The sequence below is a fragment of the Anser brachyrhynchus genome, assembly GCF_964034855.1.
Source record: "Anser brachyrhynchus genome assembly, contig: SCAFFOLD_149, whole genome shotgun sequence".
NCBI classification, from domain to species: Eukaryota; Metazoa; Chordata; class Aves; order Anseriformes; family Anatidae; genus Anser; species Anser brachyrhynchus.
Genome location: NW_027664114.1, coordinates 271,349 through 295,067, shown reverse-complemented (window position 1 = coordinate 295,067; position 23,719 = coordinate 271,349). Strand labels below are relative to the sequence as shown.

The following is a 23,719-nucleotide window of genomic DNA, read 5'->3' as shown; positions in this document are numbered from 1 at the left end:
CTGAAAATATTGTGTTAGCACCCATTATCGAAATCAAATAATTTATTCCACAGTGACAGCCTGATTTTCTGTTTTATTTGAAAATACAAAGGAGTTCAGTTTGAACCTGAGAGTAAGTCTGTGGTTTAACCACTTTTTGGAACTTCCTGGGAAGTGTTGTTTCCTCTTCTGTGTTTCCAGATTTTTTTTAAAATGCCAGGCTCTTTCTCTTTCTAAGCAGCAAGTTATCTCACACAAGATGATCATTATAGTAGTAGAATTTCCTGGACTAGCTTTTTCTTTGTTCCAGCTTCAGTTAAAATAGTACCTGCTTTTGTCCTGTCTGCACTGCTTACACTGTGTTTTACCACGTAACTCTCCCCTACCCTAAATTCTAGTTCATTTTCCTTAATTAGACAAGTAATTTTATTTTTGATCCTCTCTTAAAATATTTGCATTTTATATGTTGCTTTGGAGTGTTGTTCCATAGAAGGGCTGCCAGGACTGCATTATTGAAAGTGAGTTCCTTATCCATGTGGATAATTATTCCACATTTAAAACAAAAAAAAAACACACCACAAAATGCAAAACAGCAGAAATATTCCAGTTATGCTTTTCTGTGTGCTTTTTGTAACAAACTTCCTTAGCTTTTAAGAAAAGATGGTATAAAAAAATAACTCATTTTGGCACTTGCACTTACAGCCAGCTTGGGAATTGCATCCCACATCGTTGTGACTATTGAGGCTTCTGATGATGCTCATGGCGTCTTTGAGTTCAGTACTGAGTCACTCTCGGTAAATGGAACTGAGCCTGAAGATGGAGATAGCAATATTATGTTGCAGGTTAGAAAGTTTTGGGTCTCATATTGCTATGCAATCCTCTTTTATGTCTATTTTACAGAGCATTCTGCAATATTTTTATAATAGGTCTACAGCATTTTAACTTAACTTTATCATGTACATTTGTCTTGACATTTTATACTTCACTTTCTAAAGTGTATCTTTCAGCTTAAAACTAAAATGTTTTATATAAGTTTAAATTTACTTCTACTTGTTTACATTTGAGGTATGAATATTTTAAAGTAAGTGCTGATGACACAACAAATACAGCAAAGCTAAGATGATAAAGATTACACTGTTTTTAAAATTAGTTTATTTTTAACTCATCATGTCAATGACTTTGCACTGTATATAATGGAGGGGCTGGATTGTGTGCAGCTTGCAGTTGGCAATGACATGCTTAAGATCCTCCGGGTAAGGATTAAGGGACATGGAAATAAGTTATAACAATAAGATGAAGTTGTTGTGGGAGTCTGCTATAGACCACCCAGCCAGGAGGACAACATTGCCAAATTATTCTATAATGAACTAAGGGATATCTCTAGGTCATCTGCCCTTGTCCCTGTGGGTGACTTCAACTTCCCAGATGTTAGCTGGGAATACCATACAGCCAATACAAACAGGTACTGGAAATTCCTGAGGCACGTTAACAATAACTTGTTGGTACAGTTACTCTGGAAGCTGACTAAGAAAGGTGCCCTCCAGATTTGTTGCTTGTAAACAGTGAGGGTCTTGTGGGTGAAGTGGTGATTGGAGGCTGTCCTGGCCATAGTGACCATGAGATGGCTGAGTTTAAAATCTTTGGTAATAGGAGGAAAACTGCCAGCAAAAGTTCAGCCCTAGCTATGGAGACAGCAGACTTCAGACTACTCAGTGAACTAGTTTGTGAGGTCCCCTTGGAACCTGCTTTTGAAGGTATTGGAGTCCATCAGTGCTGGTTAGTTAAGTAACACCTCTTAAGAGCACAGGAACAGGCAATTCCAAAGAGTCAGAAGTTGAGCAAGCTGGGCAGAAGGCCAGCTTGGCTGAGCAGGGATCTTATTCTAGAATTTAGGCGAAAAAGGAAAATCTGTGGGCATTGGAAGCAAGGTCAGTTGAACAAGGACTACAGAGGTGATGTTCACTCAGAGTTGAAGCTGGCCAGTACTGTGGGGACAACAAAAAGTGCTTTTTTTAAAGTATGCTAACAGCAAAAGGAGGAGCAGAGAAAACATTGATCCATTACTTGTTGAGGTTGGTAACCTCACAAATAAGTACGCCAATAAAGCAGAGGTTAATGCCTTCTTTGCCTCTGTCTTTAACACCAATGATGGGCTCGGGGACACCCAAAGCTCTGAATTTCAGGACTGTGATGATGATAAACTCCCAGCCAACTTTGAACTTGTGCAGGATTTGCTGCTCCAGCTGGATGCATATAAGTCTATGGGGTCCAGTGGGATTAATCCCAAAGTACAGAAAGAGCTGGCTGATGTCATTGCAAGACCTCTCTCAATAATTTTTCAATAGTCTTGGAGTCTGGAGAGGTCACAGTTGACTGGAATTAAGTTAAACGAGGAAGTGCTGGATTCTGCACCTGGCAAGGGGCAATGCTGGCTGTACGGACAGGCCTGGGGACAAGAGGCTGAAGAGCAGCCCCATGGAAAGGGATCTGGGGGTTTTGCTTGACAGCAAGAGAAATATGAACCAGCAGTGTGCCTTAGCAGCCAAAATGGTCAACTGTGTTCTGGAGCATAAGGCACAGCAATGCTGGATGGTCAAGGGAAGGGATTGTCCTGCTCTGCTCTGTGCTGGTGAAGCCTCACCTCTAGCACTGTGTGTGCTACAATATATGAAGGACATAAACTATTAGAGAGCATCCAAAGGAGGGCTACTATGGTGGTGAAGGGTCTAGAGGGCAAGAAGTATGAGGAGCGGCTGAGGTCCCTGGGTTTGTTCAGCCCAGAGCAGAGCAGGCCGAGGGCAGGCCTCATGGCGGCCTGCAGCTCCCTCACGAGGGGAGCGGAGGGGCAGGCGCTGAGCTCTGCTCTCTGGGGACAGCGACAGGACCCGAGGGAACGGCATGGGGCTGGGACAGGGGAGGGTCAGGCTGGGGGTTAGGGAAAGGTTCTGCACCCAGAGGTGGTCGGGCACTGGGACAGGCTCCCCAGGGACATGGTCACAGCACTGAGCTGCCAGAGTTCAAGAAGCATTTGGACTACTCTGTCAGACATGCGATTTGATTTTGGGTGATCCTGTGTGGAGTCAGGTGTTGGACCTGATAATCCCTGTGGATCTTTTGTAACTCAGGATATTCTGTGATTCTGTGACTTTGCTGTATGCCATTTTACACTTTTATGTTCTTCTTTCTTATAGTACAAAGAAATACATAAATCTTTGTGTTTTCCACTTAGGTTGTGAGAACTCATGGGGCCCTGTCTGAGGTGACTCTGTATTGGGTCATAGTCTGTGATCTTACAGAAGACCTGGTCTCTGCATATGGGAATGTAACATTTGATGTTGGCCAAGTGAGAGCAAATATTACCATACAAGTTTCTCCTGACAACGTGCCTGAACTGGATCAGGTGTTTTCAGTTTTGATCATCAATGTGTCCGGTGGTCGTCTTGGAAATCACACTAATGCAACATTAACAGTTTTAGCTAATGATGATCCATATGGACTGTTCATCTTTTCTGAGAGAAACAGACCAATAAAAGTTGAGGAAGAAACAAAAAATATCTCCCTGACAATAGTAAGGCTTGGTGGTCTTCTTGGTACAGTAGTGGTTACATACAGAACTTTAGGTGATGATGAAAAGTCACCCTTTCTTCCACCTGATGTTGTTAGAGCAATACAAGGAGAAGATTATATACCCATTACTGGTTATGTGATCTTCGCAGCCAATGAAAGCGAAGCCACAATATCTTTGCCTATTTTGGATGATTATGATCCTGAGAGGTCAGAATCTGTTTTTGTGGAGCTAAACAATACTGTTTTGATCGACAAAGTACAGGATCGGCCAAGTAAGTGTCTTTCATATGTAAACCAAAAGCTTAAATATGTAGGCTAATATTTATATTTAATAGGATAAAATGCAGCAATTGAAATTACAGTAAAATTTTACCTCTGCCTAACTCTGTATAGTTAAGAATCCTGTAAGTTATATGTCAGAGTATCTCACATTAAGTATGAAGATTCTGTGTGTCAGCATATATTTCCTTTACCACAAAATTTTGTCAGGGGTGGACATTTCTTTCTCCCTTCTGCATCTGCTTTATCCCAGGTGTTTTAGGCCAACTGTATTACTGTATTGGTTTTGTGTGCTAATACCTGCTCACCTGTTGTTTCTGTAAAGCACAATGATAGGAAATAAGCTAGTTGCACTTACTGAAAGCGAAAAAAGCCTTTTAAACATTAAGTGGTGTAGAATTGCAGCTTCATGCTGGCTTTTTAGCGTAGAGGATGTTTGCCCGATCAGATAAATTCAGGTCATTACAGCCTTATTTATGCTTAAGAGCTTCTTGGCATGCCTAATTTCCCTTCCCTCTCCCCCATGACTCTCCCACATTAATCTTGATTTTTAAGGGAAACACTACAAAAAATTCTACTGGGAAACTGAAAGGTTACTTATAGTTCATCATTGCTAGTGTAAAATTCTATTGTCCTATGGACAAATAAGTAAGTAATTTTGCTAGTACCTCACCTCTTCAAAGAACTGGTGTTTTGTATGCTCCACAGCAGGGTAGAATAATAAGTTAGTAAGAATGTGGATTTTCTGACATAATATAATTCAAACATCAAAAATATGCTTGTGCAGTTTGTAGTTATATTTTGTCCAAATCTAAAATGAAAATTTTATTGAAAGCTAGTAGTGGCCATCCACTAAACTCAGGTGTATGTATATGAACAGTATAGCCATATATAGGAGGCATTTCAGGCTTGCTCTAAGAGGTTTTTTTTATATTTCAGTTGTAAATTCTCCTCGTCTTGGATCAGTGGGTGAGACTATAGCTCATGTAATTATCAATGCCAATGATGATGCTTTTGGAACACTTCAGCTTTCAGCTTCAGCTGTGCGAGTTGCTGAAAATTATGTTGGACCAATCATTAACGTGACCAGAACTGGGGGAATTTTTGCAGATGTTTCTGTGAAATTCAAAGCTATGCCAATAACTGCAACAGCTGGTAAGAAATCAAAATAGCAGAAATACACATTCTGTGTTAAACCAGAAAGAGCATACTGTATGCTTCGAGTAACCAAAGCAAGCAAGTGTGTATTGAATGCAGTCTAGTAAAACAAGTAGAAAAAATACCAAAGTGTGAGATACTTACTGAGTGTACTTAGGAGACAGGAATTCAGGTCCTATAGAAGAGACCTTACATCAAATTTAAAAAAACTCAGAGATATCATCACTGAAGAATCTAGCAAGAAAACTAAGGAAAGGAATTGGCTGTTTGTTTCCCTGGTGGCCACTCACTTTCTCAAAAAAATAAAATAAAATAAAAAATCCTGTAGTAGTATATATAGCTAGTACTTAGTCCTTTGTACATATTTCAACCTACCATACATGGCTTATTTGAGTTTCTTGGAGGGAAATTGAGAGCTGGTGACTCCTCTGTGAAACAGACAAATGTTAAGCACAATTCAAGAAGACTTTTACTTTGCAAATGAAAGGTAAAGCTCTCAGGTGATCCCTGAAAAGCTCCACGAGGGAAGGAGTGACCTTATGTCCTTTAGTAAAATCTCCTTTGAAAAAGGTACTTCTGTTTCATTTTATCTCTTGGAAAGCCAGACAACTATCAGAAATCAAATATAGAAATGTCACAGTTGTGTGATCTTCTCAATGGAAGATAATAATGGACCTTTTGTAATTGCTTCTTGGACTGACAGTGTAAACTCTGTTTTGGCCAAGATGAGATTTATTTTCATCCATCCAGATATCTGTTGTGGTTTAACCCGGCTGGCAGCTAAACACCACACAGCCGTTCACTCACCCTCCCCCCTCCCTCTCTGGGATGGGGGAGAGAAACGGGAAAGTGAAGCCTGTGAGTTGAGATAAAGACAGTTTATTAAGACAGGAAAATAATAATAACAATAATAATAATAGTGATAATGGTAATAGTATTAACAATAATAATGTGTAAGAAAACAAGTGATGCACAATGCAATTGCTCACCACCCGCTGACCGATGCCCAGCCTATTCCCGAGCAGCCGGCCCCCCACCCCGGCCAGCCACCCCTATATATTGTTTAGCATGACGTCAGATGGTATGGAATACCCCTTTGGCCAGTTTGGGTCAGCTGTCCTGGGTCTGTCCCCTCCCAGCTCCTGCTGCACCCCCAGCCTGCTCGCTGGCAGGACAGAGCAAGAAGCCGAAAAGTCCTTGGCCTGGTGTAAACACTGCTCTGCAACAATTAAAACATCAGCATGTTATCAGCGCTCTTCTCATCCTAATCCAAAACATAGCACCCTACCAGCTACTATGAGCTACTTAACTCTGTCCTAACTGGAACCAGGACAACTATCTACACTTTTTAAAGTATATGTACACATACACATAAATACAGTTAATATTTTTTATGTATATGTACATATATCTAATATGTACATGCACACATGGTGACTTTTGAACTGACATATACACAGAGCTACAAATAACACTTTCTTGTTGTCAGGGATGGAAAAAAAGAAAGAAAGAAAATATATATATAACAAAAAAATAACAACATAAAATAACAAAATAAAAAATAATAATAAGAAAAGCCATGTGAAGTAAACACTCTCTAGTATGCAAACCAGCCAAGCACCCTCAGAAGGTATTTTCCAGGAGGTTTGTAAAGGACAGGATGAATTGTTAATAGGAAGGTAGGGTTTACCTCTGATCTCTGCCAAGGAACGAATGTGATAGTGCCACTGCTATTAGAAAAATCGGTAACAGAGTAATTAATGCCAGTGGAATCAACCTGTGAGATAATGTACTTTATATACACATAGTCTAGGGCTCCCCTTGTACGCTCCACAACACAGGATATAGTGGAACCTTCATCAGCAGTCTGGAAGAAAGCAAAAATTTGGAACGTTTATTACTGTCAAAGTAAATCAAGGCAATTTCATTAAATAACACGAAAATATTTAATGCCAGACAAATGTTCAAGTAAAAAATTGCTGTCATGTTACTTTCAGCTCTTTTGGAGTGTTAGGAAGCTGAAACTGACCTTGATGCCAATCAGAACAATCCTAGTGGAATCTGCAAAAGTCTGATGCCTCCCTGAGGACTATTAAGGTAACAAATAACAATACACTGCAGTTCGTCCTGGACACAACCCCTTTCCTAAAACTATGCGTCAGAGACAGAATCAATATGCTTGAAATGTACCTGTCGAAAGCAAATGAAACTATTGCTTTATAATAACGTCAATATTGTAATTTTCCTTAGCAATAATTTAAAGAAAGATTTGGATCAGCACTTTCTCTAACCAGACACACTATGGATAGAAATAAACTATACCATCATCATTCAGAAAAACAGATTTTTCTCTTCTACTGTCCTCCTTACAATTCTGTATCTTCACAGATAACATGACTTCTGCAGCGACAACTTCACATCTCTGGAATGAAGCTTTAATTGGTACTGACCTTCTATTTTAGAAAATAACGTTCATAAAATTAACATAGAAAATAATTTTATCTGAAAGTTATTGGAAAGGTTAAAGCTATCTTATGCATTAGATAAATTTCAGGGCTGCTTTGTAAGAAAGCATAGATACTGTGTGTGACTTCAGCTGCCTAGTAGACAGATATGCACAGTTAAACTACTGGTAAAAAAATGCTGTGTTCCTGCATCACCACTAAGAGCTCTAATACTTCCCTGGTGAAATGGACATATGATAGGTGCAAAACAATTACCGTGCCATATAATTATTTTTTTTCTTCATGGTTGGCTGATGATCTGTGGCATCACAGCGTATCAGAGGTACTTGAACCTGAAGGAATCTATTATCATAGCATATGGTAGGCACACAATAAGCAAACTGAACCAAACTGAAAACTAGTATCACTCAGGCAAGACAGTTATTTTAAAAACATCATAAGCACTTTGATTAAAAAAGAATGTAATTAAAGCTCATAAGAGTTCCCAAATGAAAACTATATTAAATTTTTTTTTCCACAAAATAATCCAATACCAGTAGAGATAGCTATCATGTTATTCCCCCTTATAATTGATTAAAGAAGTAAAGAATGATTTATGTTTATTTCAAGCCTCCTCAAAAAGTAGCAAGTTTACACTCTGCATATAGAATGGATACCACTGAAAAAAGATTTCATCTGTTAAAACTAAAACAACAAAAAAAACCACTACTAAATCAACCAACTGACATCAAACATATGCAAATTATAACTTAGTTTATGACAGCAAATGAAGGTGGAAAAATCCATAACACTTTGTCATTGCATGATCTCTAGTAAAATTATCTCAAACACATCATGTGACACAGAAAACTAAAATAAAAATCTTTGCAATAATCCATTCTCAAAAAAAAACCAGAGAATTAAATCTTACATTTTAACTGGTAACTCAAATGTAACAGAAGTGAAGGTAAAATATTTTTCTAGAAAAAAAAAATTAAGCCTTAGTCTTCAGTTTATATAGTAAACTAAATTTTCTTAACCATTTTTTTCTTTAGTTTTTTAAAATTATATAGTAAATCCCAGTGGAACTGAGGTTGTATTAACAGAACATATGCATCTCCAAATCCTAGGAAAACTTTGCTTAACCACAAAAGCAAACACTGCAAAATCTAGGGTTTGTTCAGGTCACTTGGTCCTGCCATTTAGCTTTCTGTGCCTGAAATATCACCTACAATTTCCATTATGACCACCTTACCTCAGGGATACATGCTCCAGTGAAGCCAAATAAACCATTAGCATTATCACTTTTCTGTATTCTTAATCTTGCTGTGGTGTTTTCTTGTGAAATTCGAGCTCCACCACGCACAGAAATGAGCTTTAGTATGAATAATTCTTCTCCTTCTTCCTCTTTGTCATCCTTTGCAGACACGATGAATGATTTATTGGTCTCTCCTTGCCAATACTCCAAATACCCAGAGACAGGGTGGACATCACTTTTTGCAGGAGTTGCATGAAGTTCATAGATCTCTGCTCGTGTCAACTTACGCTCATAAAGCCTTACATCCTGCATTAACCCTGTGTACCTACTGCTGCCGTTGATTCCTGCTCCAATTCTTACTATTCCTGGACCTGAGAAGGAAATTATAATTTTTTCTCATGTTATTGTATTTGTATGAAACAGTCAGCAACTGACTACCTGTTTTTCTTAAAAACCAATGGTAAACTGTTCATTGTCCCTGGATGAGGAATCATATTGATCTTGAGATCCAAAATCAGGAGGTTCCTTGAGCCTCATCTCAATGTTACAGGTAAGTCCTCACAGGCCAAACAATTCCATCCTATGCTGTCCAAGTTTTTCATCCTATTAGTTCTAGCAGCACATTATCATCATCCCTCATTTTTATAAGTCTTAGAGACTTGAGGCTCCCTCTTTCCTCCACAGATTTTCAGAGCAGAACTGCAACCCCTTTTAGCCCTTGTTTTGCTGAACAAATCCTACTTTGTTTCCCTCTGCTAGGGCAGCTGATCCATTCTGATGATACTCATGATTACTGCATTAACCCTTCTGGACATCCATTTCATCCACCACACTGTAATTCCATGCAAATTCCAAACTCTTTTTACAACAGCATTTATATTTCTCTGTCTCCAAACTATAGGATCACAGCTGCCTCATATTCATTCCTACTCTATCCTATTCTGTGCCATGCTATGCTCTTGTGCTAAAACACACACATCAGCTGTTTTCAGTTGCCTTTCAGAAAACGAAAGAAAACAAACAAACAAAAAAAGCTGTGCTCTTCAGTGTATTGTCATACATATGACACTGAGTGGCAGTTGTAGAGATGAGCAACCACAGGAACTGATAAAAGTCCCAGGGCACAAAGTGGAGGATGCTGAGAAAAACTGGGCTGCTATGCACACCACTGTGTATTACCCAACATTCAACGGAGAGAGATGACATACTTGCCTTACTATTGCATTATCCCCAGACACACGCCATCCCCACTAATAAAGAAAATTTACAGCACAGACATATCCTTCTAGCAATAAAAGCATCATTGCATTTCACATATATTTGTTCTAGAAACCGAGGGAGGGAAAAAAAAAAAACCTCTCAGCCTCTCAGCTTAGCTACAGTACTGCAAGTGTGATGGAAATTACTAATTGCAGAAGTACTATTCTTTTTACAAATGGAAAATTTGATTTCTTAAACTTCAACCTGGAATTTTAAAAGCAGAAATAAAATAGTACACCATACAATTAATAGTCCTCTACTCTCACTCAACATCGCAGCAGTTTGAATTTTTTAGAACATTCACACAATTTCCATAGGCTTTCTGAAAATCCTCAAAGAATTCTTATCCATTCCTTTCAATTAACTTAACAGATATAATCATTTCAGTGTATTTCTTCCACCTTTGAAGTGGCTAGACTATGCATTTCAGAGCTTTATATACGGAGAAAAATAGCAAAGGCTCACCATCAAGAATTGCTTCTCCTTTTAGACTCTTCATTCCTCCCAGAACTAGAATTCCATCAACGTAAAATTCAATTATACTTTCATCCAGAGTAATCAGAACGTGAAGCCAAGTATTCTCATCCAGGTATTTCATGACTGATGTTTTAGCCATGTATGTCATATTGGACCCTAATGCTGTATAATGAAGCACTACAGAAACATGAGAATCATTTGTCTGAATTTTCACACCATAATATAAAGTCCCATTATCGTTATCCTTTTCAACTATATAGCCATCTGTACTGACATTAGGAATTAACCAAGCTGAAAATGTAAAATTGGTTACTGCATTATTTCCATTGTTATGGGTATTCAGGACCGATAATGCCAAATGCATCCTCTTTTCCACTGAAATACAGAGCGTCTGTTCCACTGTGATGGCGCCTCATGTGGGGCTGTGATTGTACTGAGCTTGGGAATGATCCAAGCAACAAGAAATCTACCATTGATGGCAGTCCAGCTTGGAAGGTACTAGACAGTATTTCCCAACCTAGTCGGACAACACCCAAGGTGCCTTGCTGTCTCCAGATGGTGAAGTCCGTAATATAGGAAAGGTCATCTTCAGAAAGAGTATCTTCCACTATCTCTCTGTCCTGGCTCTCTGGATCTATAACAAACACTCCAAAAGGGTCATCATTGAAAGGGATCATGACAGTTACAGTAGGACTGGTTTCAGATAACTGACCACCAGGACCAGGAGACCCACCTGCGTAATAGAAGTTAGAGTAAAAGTTAATGATTAAACAACACACTCAGAAAAAAGTTTCAAAGTACTTTTTTTTTTTTTTAATAAAACAAGTTTCTAAAAAAACCTCAAACCCTCCTTTAAGATCCTCTGGACTTATAGCAAATGATCTAACTTGAAAATTACATAGGTTAATTGTATTATTCTTAAAACACTGTGCTGATGTAATTTCAGTAGAAAACAAACCCACATGCTATTTTTCAGCTGTAAAACACACAGATGTCTTTCAGGTGAAACATGACAAGGTCCATCTTTTCTTAATTAGCCAATAAGGTAGGTTACCTTTGATTCGTTTGATAAGCATGGGGGCCAAATTCAATTCTTGTATTGCTCAAAGACTTACAGGAATAGAGAATGGCAAAATCTTGCCTGTTGCCTCTGATACAGAAGTACATACACCTTGCAGAAACAGTAACCAGTTGTGTGTTAAAACTGCTGCCCAGTCCTGGTGTTAGTCATCTATCTTTGCACAGTAAGAATTCATGATATGAAGATCATGTTGTGAATGGAGAATCTCCGTGTTCAAAGTGTACAGTGATCTACCTGTTATAAGCAGGAAATCTTTTGTACATCCGTATGGACTTCACTTACAGGAAAGGCCAACACACATTTTCACTTGTATCAGAGCACAGAAGACCATGAATAGTACTAAAGTGGAATTAATCCAGATTAGGAAATGTGTCCAGTAGCAATTTAAAGTTGTAATTTAAGTCATGTGAAGTGGTAACTACAAGTATTTTACCTCCTCTAGGGAAACAAACAAACAAAAAAGCAACCTCTATTATGGTAGACACACATAACCTTTAATACCTTTGTTATTTCTTTGTTAGTATCTTTGTTTTATATTTTGTGCATGGAGATCTATGTATCTGAAATTCAGAACTCTTGGTTTTTGAAATGAAACTTCTGAACTTTAAGAAGTTTAATTTCAAAAACCAAGAGGCATCCCTTTTAAAGTTCAGATCACCAAAATGTGTTTAACAGTAATTCGGGAACTGAGTAACTCTCTATATATGGAAATCAAGATTAAATGAAAAATAAGACCTAAAACCTTACCAGAAAAGCATAGGATATCAAGACATGATTCAAAGCAATGCTCTTTCTAGTGTTGGTTTCTTTTTGATTGATTAAACATAACTCTTTTCTACCAGATATGAAGGAAATGGTGATATGGAAGACAATACCTGAAGCATTCACCAACTTTAGAATGTAAAATTCATTGAATTCAGGAATTCTATCTGAAATGGCACGTAGTGTTATTGACTTCGACCTTTCACCATCCATGAAGCACACAGTCCCATAAGTTTCATAGAATTCTTCTCCTGGCTTCAGTGCAGAGTTATTATCAAACAACTGCCAGGTCAAAGAAACATTGCCGAAGTGTCCTCTGTGTCTCAAAATCCTGTTCAGTGATACAGAAAGAATGAGAGTCCTGGCAGGCATGCATCAGCGTTGAGTAGAAAAGGAAAATGTGGAGACTCCTTTTACTGTAATCTTCCTTACAGTAAGAAGTAATATACTATGTAATATAAAGTAAAATGCTAATATACTACAACTGTTCCATGAAGCCTTCCTTTTAAAGGCAACCACTTTTGCAGTACAATTCTACTCCCGGAATACGTACTTTAGAAAACAGAAGTAGCATACGCAGGTCCATGCAGAATACTACTGTGAAGCTACACATCACTGTGTCTTGTAATTCCAATTTATAATAATAAATATGAATGCATAATAGTTCAGAAAGTTAACATTAAAAATTAATATACTTGGACACTCTTAGACAGGAAAGAGAATCATCTACATTTAACCACAAACGTTTCTCCTTTCAGTCATCAAGTCTACTTAAACTTTTTCTTACACTTGTATTAAATTAGAATTACATTCTACGGCTTTCAGAAATCTACTGTTATTTGTGATTAAGAACGTAGTAAATGAAAAGATTTTTTTTTTTTTGGTAACTATCTGCTAACACAATTACACTAATTTCAAAAAGGCACTACAAATAAAAAGTGACCCATACAGTGCCTTTATTAAGAGTGCGCTTACATACAGGAAGTTTGCTTCTGTCGGTTTGCACGGTGACATAAAATGCCTTATAAATAGATTATATCAGGTTGAAGAATTAGTTCAGCTAAACTAGTCCAGCCACAGCAACACATTTATGTTGTTTCTGCTTCCAAAGGTTTTTCTTCTGTGGCGTTAACCAGGGTGCTCTATCCCAGCTGTGTAGCGCTGCTGCACTAACTCCAATTACCTCATTAAAACCTCTGTGTTTTCGGTGGTTTGGTTACATGCTACTTTGACCACTTTTTTATATGCTACACAACTGTCAAAGTAGTGACAGTATGGAAGAGACAGATCCCTAGTAAATATATTTTATCAATGATGACTGAGCAGGTTCCTCAGATGTTGGAGATCTTGGTATCCTATAATTCCATAAAGCACCTGTATATAAGCATGTTTACATCAAAACAATATTCTTAACACCACCAAATCCACAAAAATTATCCTGCAGATTAGACTATAAAGGACAAAAAAACAACAAAGCCCAAAACAGTGAACAGCACAACAACAAACACACAATGAACTTAATATCCTCTTTTCTTGAGACTATTCATATTTCAGATGTATTGGCACAAGCATAAAGAACCAATTCACAGCCATAAGCATCTGCTTCAAGGCTTTAAAACAAACAGACAAAAAAAAAAGGATGATTTTTTAAATGCAAGAAGAACCTCTTCCCTAACTATTTGCACTATCGCATTTATTGTGACCTAACTTCTCTTTACAGCCTGTCTCAAGATTTCTTAACGAAAAATCATTTTTTCATCCAATTAAAACCCCATAGTAAATTTATGAAATGAATGTAACAAGGCGAGATGCCAAGTGCATTCAATTTTTAACCCTGCTAATTCTTCAATATATCATGGTGGCACAAAGGAAAATACTTTCAAAGGTCAGACTAATGAAGAGTGTCACATCCGGACTTTAAGTATAGATTTCAATCTGTAATTAACAGATAAAAGAAAAAAAAATACAAAAACAGAAAGAAAGAATACAGTAGTTTGCAGTTGAAAATTTCAAAGATGGGTACAAAAAGCCACCTAGTGCCACACAGTTTTATTTAGCTATTTGTTGAGTGGTTTTTTTTCTTTTTCTGTCAGCCTAGGTTATATTGTGCTCAATCATTCAGATTTTTCTGTATCTACAGGTTCCTGAGATTATAACAGAACATCAATGCTGAAGTCTTATTTAGTTACATTTCAACATGAGCTTCTGTGCACTTTTTAATATTTACTGTGTACTCCATAGTATTACAGGTGATGTCTTCAACACATTACAAATCATTTAATCCAAAATTTTGTAAAACTGTTTTTCTATAGTGCACTTCTATCAATGCACACTTGTGCATTTGATTTAATCAAAGTGCTATTTATAAAGTACCACATACACCAGTTCCAAAAGAGTGCAAAGATATTCTTTAAACGTTACTTACCAAAAAATGTTACTTTTGCCTTCTTCAACTGGCTTCTCTAAAGGTTCCAAAGAGAAAATTCCATTAGGATCATCATTTGCTTCAATAATAACTGTTGCCATTCCAGCCTTAAAGATAACTGTATCTCCTAAAAAAGAGGACAATTATTATTATTAAAATTGGAATCAGAAATGTAGGTAACTCTAAATCCAATTATGTTTTCTACTCACTACAATTGCTTTTATACAAAGAAAAGGACAATTATAAAAGTCAGTGAAAAACAGAATTTGAGGTATTCAGCAGCAGGCAAATCAGAGTAAAAGTATTTAAGTAGTGTACCATCCAGAGAGCAAGACGTAAGATTTTCAGGAAAAATGACATGAACTGAGAAGATGTGATTCTTACTACACAGTATCCTTGCATGTAGTTGTTATGTGAGGTAACATTTTCTGTTTGATCATCTGGACAAGTCAAAAGAATAAGATATTCAGAGGTACAGAATAAAAGAGTAAGGTATTCAGAGAGCCCCGACCTTCTTTAGACCTAGAAGAAAAGTATTGCATTTAAACTAAATACAAGCTATGAGCAATGTCTAAGAGTTTATTCACTCCCATATCAAAGAATATCTAAAAGGAAGAAACATAAGATTCTTATTATGTAGATGGGAAGCTAGCAGGATTTCAGTGTGCATATTAGTACAGGTAAATATTAAGGGATGTTAATTCTAACTCCATTGCATTGTCCATAGATGAACATAATGTGTCCACACCCACCCCATTTTTTGTCTTCTTTGAAAGTGTCCGACTAAATTTTGTTCCACGTTAAACAATGTGCTTATTCCTCTAACTTCATATACCTCTATTTGTATTTTCTCTCAGGAACAACAGTCCCCAAAAAAATTTCAGAACAGTCAAGGCCACTGTATGTAACCAATCATAGAAAGAAAACCAACTTTTGCTTTCAGGAATATGTATAGAAATATTCTTTATTCTTAGTGATTCTAGAATGGCTGTAAAACTATATGATGCTCATTTTAGAGGAAAAAGGAGGCTATGGATACCCATTCCCCATGTGCTAGGAGAAAAGCCATGATATGTTCCCAATGGGGTAGTATTGGGAGCTACCAGTAGATCCTGAAGAAAGTTATTAAAGTAGAAAGAGACAACAAAAGAGAAAACTTATGAAGGAAGAAGAATGGTTTTGTCTAATCCTTTCCCTAGTCTGATATTTTATAAGAGACCTGGGTACTACAGTGAATACCAGCCGACCTTGGGAAATAGCTTAGCTGCCTTATACTCAAATTACTGCTTTCCCTGTCAACCTCTGGCTGCCTGCTACCAATGTTCAGGGAAGGATTCAACTCAAGATCAATGCTGCCTTGTGAGAAACTCACAGGCCAGCCGCAGGGTGTCCACTGTAGCATGACCTCAATCACTTCAGTCTTATCGACTGCTAAAGACTAAGACCATCAGAGACTGTAATGAGAACTAAGATGCTTAGCGTGCTTACAGATGAAGAAATCTAATTTTAGGTTTCCTAATCTTGAATTGAATACCTGGTAGGTATTTTACTTTGAGAACGTGTCACACAATCTGAAGGTATAGTCTGATGGTTAATTGCCATCATCTTTCTTTGCTTTATTAAATTACAGCCCCTCAGGTTTCAATGGCTGATTCAATACAGCTTTGCTTTGCATTGCAAAGATTTGCAGCAGATTCAGAGCCTGTTATTACCTCTCAACTAGAGAACAGTAAAAAATGAAGGGCAGTAAATTAAAATTTGATAACACAATTGCAAATGACTCTCCCACAACACCATGAGTTTTGTTGGAGCTAGGTGTGGGGAGGGTCTTTATTAAATACTTAGGGCTCTGGAAAAATTATGAATTTCTTATACTTCACTTTTATTTTCTCATGTATATTACATAACAGTGATAATTTATTCTAAAAGATATGTATTTCAAAAACGTGAGGAATGGGCTGAATAATTTTGGTCATTCCTTTTTAAGTGTAAACTTTGAAAAATAAATAAATAAACAAAAATACGTTATTTCTAAGGTAATAAATCCTTTCTTTAGAGGTGGTCCCCTGGGTAAATTGTGACATATATTTTTCTGCAAATTAAGCCTTTTAAAACTATAGTCTCAGAGTGAAAAAAATGTATGCATACTTTTCGCTACTAATAAAATAGAGCAATTACATACCCTTCCTCCAAAATATGGCAGTTCTGTTTGTTTTTACAAAAATCATGTAGTTTTGTAATACACTCTGGAGCATGAAAAAAATAACTAAAAGAATACCTCTTTTCCTAAGACTGTTGGGTACTAAATTTTGTTTTTTTTTTTTTTGCTTTGTGTTTTTGTATTGAAGTCCATCTAATTTGGAGCATTTATATTTGAAAAGGGACTTTCACTCCAGTTGTTTTTGCAGGCAAAGTATCGACTCTATCATTTGATTTTTGTTTCCAATAAAATAATTAAGGATGAAAATTCAAACACAGTATGCATTTATTGTATAAAAATCTTGAAGCAAACATTATTCGTATAATTCTTGGCATTTAAATATTGCTTTATGATAAGACCAAGATACTAAGAAATTGCCAGCAAAAAAAAAAAAAAAAAAAAAGGAAGACTTACCTGTAGAATTGAAAAGGATAATATAAAATGTTTCATCAGTTTCAGGGGTATCATCATCGTTGATATACACAGATAAATTCTGCTCCCTTTCTCCAACATCAAACAAAATGACACTGTTCTTTCCACTGGGAACAAAGTCTCCCTCTTCAGCTGTTGCATCTCCATTAACAGTAATATACTGGACAACAACAGCGACATCAGCAGATCCATTCCTTAGGACTGTAAAGTTTGCAACACTTCCTTCTTGAACACTCACTGTCACAGGTTCTGAAAATACAAAAGCAACAAATCTGTCTGAGTTCAAGCCTGAGTTGCTTGCATTTGCTCTGTTTTCTTAATTCTCTCTAGTAGGATCTTCCTCTTCAATGAAATAATAAGATGTATGTGATAAAGGTAGGAAATAATTCAGGTACGAGAGAATATTTTGTACCTTGCCTCCTAACTGATCTCAACATCAACAAAGAGAAAAATGACACACACAAAAAAATGGGAAGGTTCTGAAGGAAACAAATATAAATTAAATACAAAAACAAAAAAAAGTTTGGGGAGCTTTTCCACTTGCTCTTTTGGGATTACGATTTCGCAATGATCTGGTTTGTGAAAAAAATCCGTTTTAGGTAGTGTATGTATTCCACATTTATAAACAATAATATCTAACCTGCAAAATAAATGGGATCATCATTCTTTGTTATTTGTAAAATTGCAGTGGTTACATTGCCCAGCCTGGCTCCACCGGTAGCATTGAATAAACTGATGGTGAATACTTCCTCCTCTTCAGGCACCTGAAAGTATTAAGACATTAATTTCTAGCATACAAAACACTGAAGAATTTAAAATGAAAAGTTAGGGGGATTAATAAGCCAGAGATTTCTGAGTGTTGTTTTTATTTGTCAGTCCTTATGTGTCTCAAGAGGGATGATAATTCATACAGTTATACAGAAATTATCATCCATCTACAGTTTTTGTAAGTAAGTCCCTTCCTCTTTATCTTGCACAGATGACCCAAAAGTTACCTTCCAGTTTTATGTTTCTGATACATGTAGTTTTTTTTACAGCTTTATTTATTTATCATTAGGTGTAATCTTTCTTATATTACTTCAAATTTATCAGCATATAGGATTAGGATTGAAATTAGGATTCCAGTTATCAAGATACGAGTTTCAGTCAAACTTTCCTATAACTTTACCACAGTACAATTACTCTCAGCTTCTACCTTTTTTGTTTAGAGGTATGCACAGCTTCTGAAATTTCTCTATGATTTGCAGACATTATCTCAGTTCTACCCAAGTATTTTGATATTTCCTACAAGTTATTAGGCTCTTGAGAAACACACATTCCTTTTTTCTCCTTATACTCTAATGTTTTAGTACTTACTCTTTGTCCCATATTCTCACCCCAAAACACTGTAAAAGTGTTTACCTCATCTGGCAGTGAGTAAATGGTGATATTTTTTGAAAACTCCAGATTATCAAATAAAATAGTCCCTTGCTCTGGATAGACGTCATTGGTACATGCTGGATCAACAACCCAAGACACACTAACATTTCCATAGTTTCCTTGATTTCTTACAACTCTGTAAACAGCTAAAAAACATAAACAGAGTCAGTGTGCATATTCAGAGCAACAGAAATCAAAAAGGAACATCTGAAACATCTGAAACTGAGAAAAAGGAAATACAATAATAACCAATTTCACTTCTTATGAAACCAGTAACATGTTGGAGTGCTACAGAAAAGGACACACAAAGACAGATTACTAAAGCAGTGCAAACTGCTTTAATTTCACATGTTAATTCTTGCCTGTAAAAGTAATTGATAACTGAATAGATCAATTAAAATCACCCATAGGAAGATTTAACTCTACGTTTCTCTTATATAACACCCCATTCTTCATTCTCCACAAACAGAGCTACTACCTCCACGTTGCACTTTGCACATACATCAGTACTCCATCCCTCCTGTCTGGAAAATTCTCTAGCAATCCTTTTTACTCAGTTAATCCCTCTGTTTTTCCACACCCATACTTCTCCACTTCACTCTCCGCTGCTCATCTTGCTTGGCATTGTACCAATCTGTAAAGTCCTGAGTGGAGATTTTAGTAAGAAGTCTCCTAGACTTCTGTTATCCTAGAACAGGGAAAATAAGACTTGCAGAAGCAGACAGCAGATAAAGAAGTAACTCTAATAAAAAGGAATTACCGGTATGGATGACTTCTCCTTTGCTTTCACTTATTGTTACTGTTAGTTCGTAAGGTAGAAACTGAATGATACCATGCGGATCATCATTCTTCAAAATGGTTATATTGACCATTGTGGCATTCCCCAACTTGCCTGGCATTTCACTGTAGCCACTAAGTACCACAGAATATAGCTCATCCAGCTAGAAGAGGGAAACTCAGTCAGAACAAAAATACATATTCAACATCCACATCAAAAACAAAATGGTCTATAGTCCACAGTCCCCCATCAGGCAGAAAGGGATACAAACTTAAAATGAAATCACACACATTCTACATGCAATAAACGTTTGTATAATGCTATCAAATAAAGGAAATTGTTAGAACTTTCTATCTCTAAAAGCATCAGTTTCTCCAAAAGTCTATTATTATTATAAGCAAGGACTTATTTTGTGTACTTAATTTAGAATCGCATAATTTCACAAGTAATGTTTGTAACACACTCTGAAATGTAAATTTTCTTTCCTCCAAGACTTCTTAAGATTCCTGGCTTTGTAACAGGTAAAGCAAAGATTTTTAAACCATGGACAGCATGCTAATTTAGAAAGAATTGATCAACTGGCTTTATTAATCTAATGGGACATGGTACTTTCAAAAAAGTATCAGAGAACATTAGAAAAAAATATTGCATTTATCTATCTAGAAAACAGCATTACTCTACACTGGGGAGAACTCAGTGAAACTGGCTGGTGGTTAGCAGTAAAGAAACACACATGAACTGGTTCTTCACATACAATTCAATTAAACAATGGTGTTCAGTACTACAGAATGTCATGGATGCTAAAACCTTACCTGCGTTCAAAGCGTAACTGCTTCAATTAACAGAAAGAAAATCTGAAGGCACCCAAAGATACCATCCATTACTCCAGACATCCTTGGACTGCCCACCATTGGAGGCTGGGATGGCATTCTGGAGGAAAGTGATTATATATGTCCTGCTCATGTATGTGGCTTTTGGCCACTCTTGGAGATAGAAGAGTATAAAAGGACCTCCTTATTTTTTAGTCCTGACACTACAATTCGTATGTTTTTGCCTGAGCATTTCAGCAGGATGACTTACCTAGTCTAATAATACTGCTGTAAGCAGGGAAATACTTTTATCTCAGCCTGCTGATGAACTAGTAAAAACTGGGAATGGAACTATTAAATAACCCGCTGTTTTAGTGCCTAAGTTTTACTAGATTAACTTATGTTCCTGGCTTCTGTAGTGGAGTTCAGACTTCTTATGTCTCCTTTCTTTGGAGTATGTAGGGAAAAGAAACCTGAATTTCTACAGCAGCCTATGCAATTGAAGTTGGAGTTGCTGTGATCCCCTGATTTCCTCATCATATGGTCCTCCATCCCTCCTTCAATCCATGACTGATGACCACCTGGCCCTACAAAAAGATTATTAACCTTCCTAAAACCTTTATGTTTTGTAAAGCTGGCTTTCTGACATCTTACTCCTAGATCAGCTCATTAGCAGGATCAGACAAACACAACTAACTGCTTATGCAAAATACAGCATAGGAATGTGCATGTAAAGGCAGCAAAAAATGCTGAATCACAGCAGCTAAAATTTATGTTAACATAAATGTGGTAAAATCAAACCCTTGCAAACTTCCTGATGGAATCCAGGATGGCTGATGCACAGGAAAGGGAACAAGCTACAGAAAAGCAGAAAGCAAAGAGAAAAGCAACAGACACATGCCTCAAATTGTGCAGATTTCTGGGATTACAAAACAATAGAGATATCAGAGAAATGAATATTCAGGCAAGACTGACAAGACCTGATTTGTATTGATATAAAGTGCTTTCATATGGTGCTTGACTATCTTATAGGCCTTTCAGTCACTCCTCCTCTATCTATTTCTCACACTTAAGAAAAAGAAAGCCTTCAAATGTTACAGAAAAATTGCTGGTATTTACAGGTGAAACCATCTATATTTTAGTAAGTGACAAACAAATATGTATGTGAATGCAATTTAAAGAGAGAAAAATATTAATTCTTACCTCTGGAATCCCATCCATCCTTGTCAGTAGAGTAATTATGATCTCTCTTTCACCAGGCTTAAACTCCAGAATTCCTGTGCTTCCATAAAACTCATTATTATCTCTTGGTTCTACAGTGTAGCGCAGAAACTGTCTGATGAGGCTTCCTCTAGTGCGAACAATCTGCAGCTCAACAGACTCCCCTTCCTGCAAAAAAATAAAATTAATCTTTTTCTAGCACTCTGTTAGAACTAAGTCGTCTGTAATGTTTAAGTGACGTTACTCGGATAGCTACCTTGATGCTGTAGGGACCTCTGGAAGAGGAAGAAAATTCGAACACTCCTCCAGGATCATCGTTTTCCAAAATTGTAATTTCACAAGTAGTAAACCCGTATTTCAGTATCTGATTTTCCACACTGACCCTGAGAAAGGAAGGTAAGAGGTTTTTTTCAAGTTGCAACTCTGTTTAGCAAATCCATACAGAGGAGATCAGGATATTGACAAATTTTATGAATAAATTATGAAAGCCAACAGTTACCTACAAGGATTAAAACAAGTTAAGAATGATACAACATCAGAATGTTTTATCCATTCGTAAAAAATGAATAAATAAATAAATAAAATAAATAATTGCCTCTGAAGTAACTTTTTGTTTGTTTGTTTCTGATTAGCTTTTTATAGCTAGTAACTCTGTTGTTTGTTTGTCTGTTTTTGATAACACATGCACACAACACACAGGAAAAGAAACAGAATAGTGCCAGGAAAAAAAAAAAAAAAAAGTTAGTTAAATTCAGAACTACTTTGTACTTGGATCAAGGTATAAAGGAAATTCCAAAATCACCTATGCTGAGATTACACTGAAAAGCATAAATTTCCATTATTGCTTTGTTTGTCAAAGTTTACTACTGACATAAAGAGGCAGAAATTTGACCCTCGATACCATGGATTTCATCCTCAGCTCTGTGTTAGCCTGCCTTCTGTAGATGTGGAGACTACCTGTAGGATCCCTGTCTGACTCTACAAAATGTTGGACCTGCTCTCAGTAGCTCAGACTCATTCCCCTTTCTCATTACTCCTTTAAAGCACATGCTGAATGGTGCAAGAATGAAGTACGTTGACCAAATACGCATACTTCAGATTCCTCTCAGTAAAGGATTTCTCTCTCTGGGCTTCTCCTACACCATCTTGATCGTACTCTGTGACAGGAATGGGCAGTATCTGATAACAGTAATGAACCTTGCATATTACTTGCTTGCCTTTCCTCAGAAGCAGTAATTTTCATCATTTTAAATTTCTTATATTAAAAATTCCAGAGAAGCACTATTGCAGGATGCATCAAGAATACACCTTCAGATTGATGGTCTGCATATGATTTATTACATGTAGTTTTAGGTACTTAGATTCCTTTGCATCTTTCACGTTTCCTGTCAGTATTGTATTTTTCAATGAAATCGTGGTCCTGCATACTGTACATATTTTTGTGCTTTCACTGTGCTACAACCTAGACTTTATCAAACACTATTTCATGAAGAAATGTGATCTATTATATCCAGTTTTTGAAATCAGGCCCAGAACTGTGTCCAGAAGCACGTTTTAAGTAACTGGAACCTACACACACAAAAACAACTTAGCATTGTTGTAGCACAGTCTACAGGACAGGGTACAGGATGCAAAATAGGTAATACCTATTTAATAGAGTAACGTGCTCATGTTTGTTACATGTTTAAAAAAAAAAAAAAGTCGGTAGAAAAAATAACCTGTGTTATATAAATTATATGCATGTTAGTCTAAATCAAGATAACTTTCCTTGTCTTTGACTAGAGAAAATTACTCTGTAACTCTAATCAGTTCAGCCATTTAGTTGGGGCAAACTGTATTTGTAGCAGTTTAAAACAATTAATTCATTATTCCATGAAACACTCAAATATCAAACACTGAGCCATGCATTCATAACTTTCATCATTCACAGATCCTACATAAAGAAATGCCTTCAAGCAAGAACCCCATGCCATCAAACGAAACACCAAAGGGGAAGCATGCGTTGTCTGAAGAGATGCAGAGACGTGATTCTTGGGGGGGAAAGAAATGATAAAGACAGTTTCTGTCCAAACCAACCACTTCTAAAACAAAGCATTGATTCACTGAGGACAGAAAACAGTTCACCGCACTTACCCAAAGAACACGACAAACCTTTCTGTCTCTACCCTGT

General features: G+C 36.8%; 2 protein-coding genes across 2 annotated transcripts in view; one reads left to right on the top strand and one right to left on the bottom strand.

Moving 5' to 3' along the window:
• LOC308186281 (adhesion G-protein coupled receptor V1-like) overlaps nt 1-23,719 on the top strand; it is a 59,486-nt gene that overhangs the window by 9,225 nt on the left and 26,542 nt on the right. Inside the window, exons 8-10 of the mRNA XM_080608417.1 lie at nt 682-821; nt 3,209-3,818; nt 4,765-4,980. Coding sequence (XP_080464543.1) covers nt 682-821; nt 3,209-3,818; nt 4,765-4,980 — 966 coding nt within the window. The remainder of the gene's footprint in view (nt 1-681; nt 822-3,208; nt 3,819-4,764; nt 4,981-23,719) is intronic.
• Nucleotides 6,204-23,719, bottom strand: part of LOC308186289 (adhesion G-protein coupled receptor V1-like) — a gene marked incomplete at its 5' end in the record, with an annotated part of 36,759 nt that continues 19,243 nt past the window's right edge. The window contains 12 exons of the mRNA XM_080608440.1: nt 6,204-6,850; nt 8,683-9,056; nt 10,411-11,155; nt 12,379-12,596; nt 14,691-14,817; nt 17,305-17,571; nt 17,963-18,086; nt 18,724-18,887; nt 19,502-19,682; nt 21,532-21,717; nt 21,806-21,932; nt 23,683-23,715. Coding sequence (XP_080464566.1) covers nt 10,752-11,155; nt 12,379-12,596; nt 14,691-14,817; nt 17,305-17,571; nt 17,963-18,086; nt 18,724-18,887; nt 19,502-19,682; nt 21,532-21,717; nt 21,806-21,932; nt 23,683-23,715 — 1,831 coding nt within the window. The 3' untranslated portion in view covers nt 6,204-6,850; nt 8,683-9,056; nt 10,411-10,751. The remainder of the gene's footprint in view (nt 6,851-8,682; nt 9,057-10,410; nt 11,156-12,378; nt 12,597-14,690; nt 14,818-17,304; nt 17,572-17,962; nt 18,087-18,723; nt 18,888-19,501; nt 19,683-21,531; nt 21,718-21,805; nt 21,933-23,682; nt 23,716-23,719) is intronic.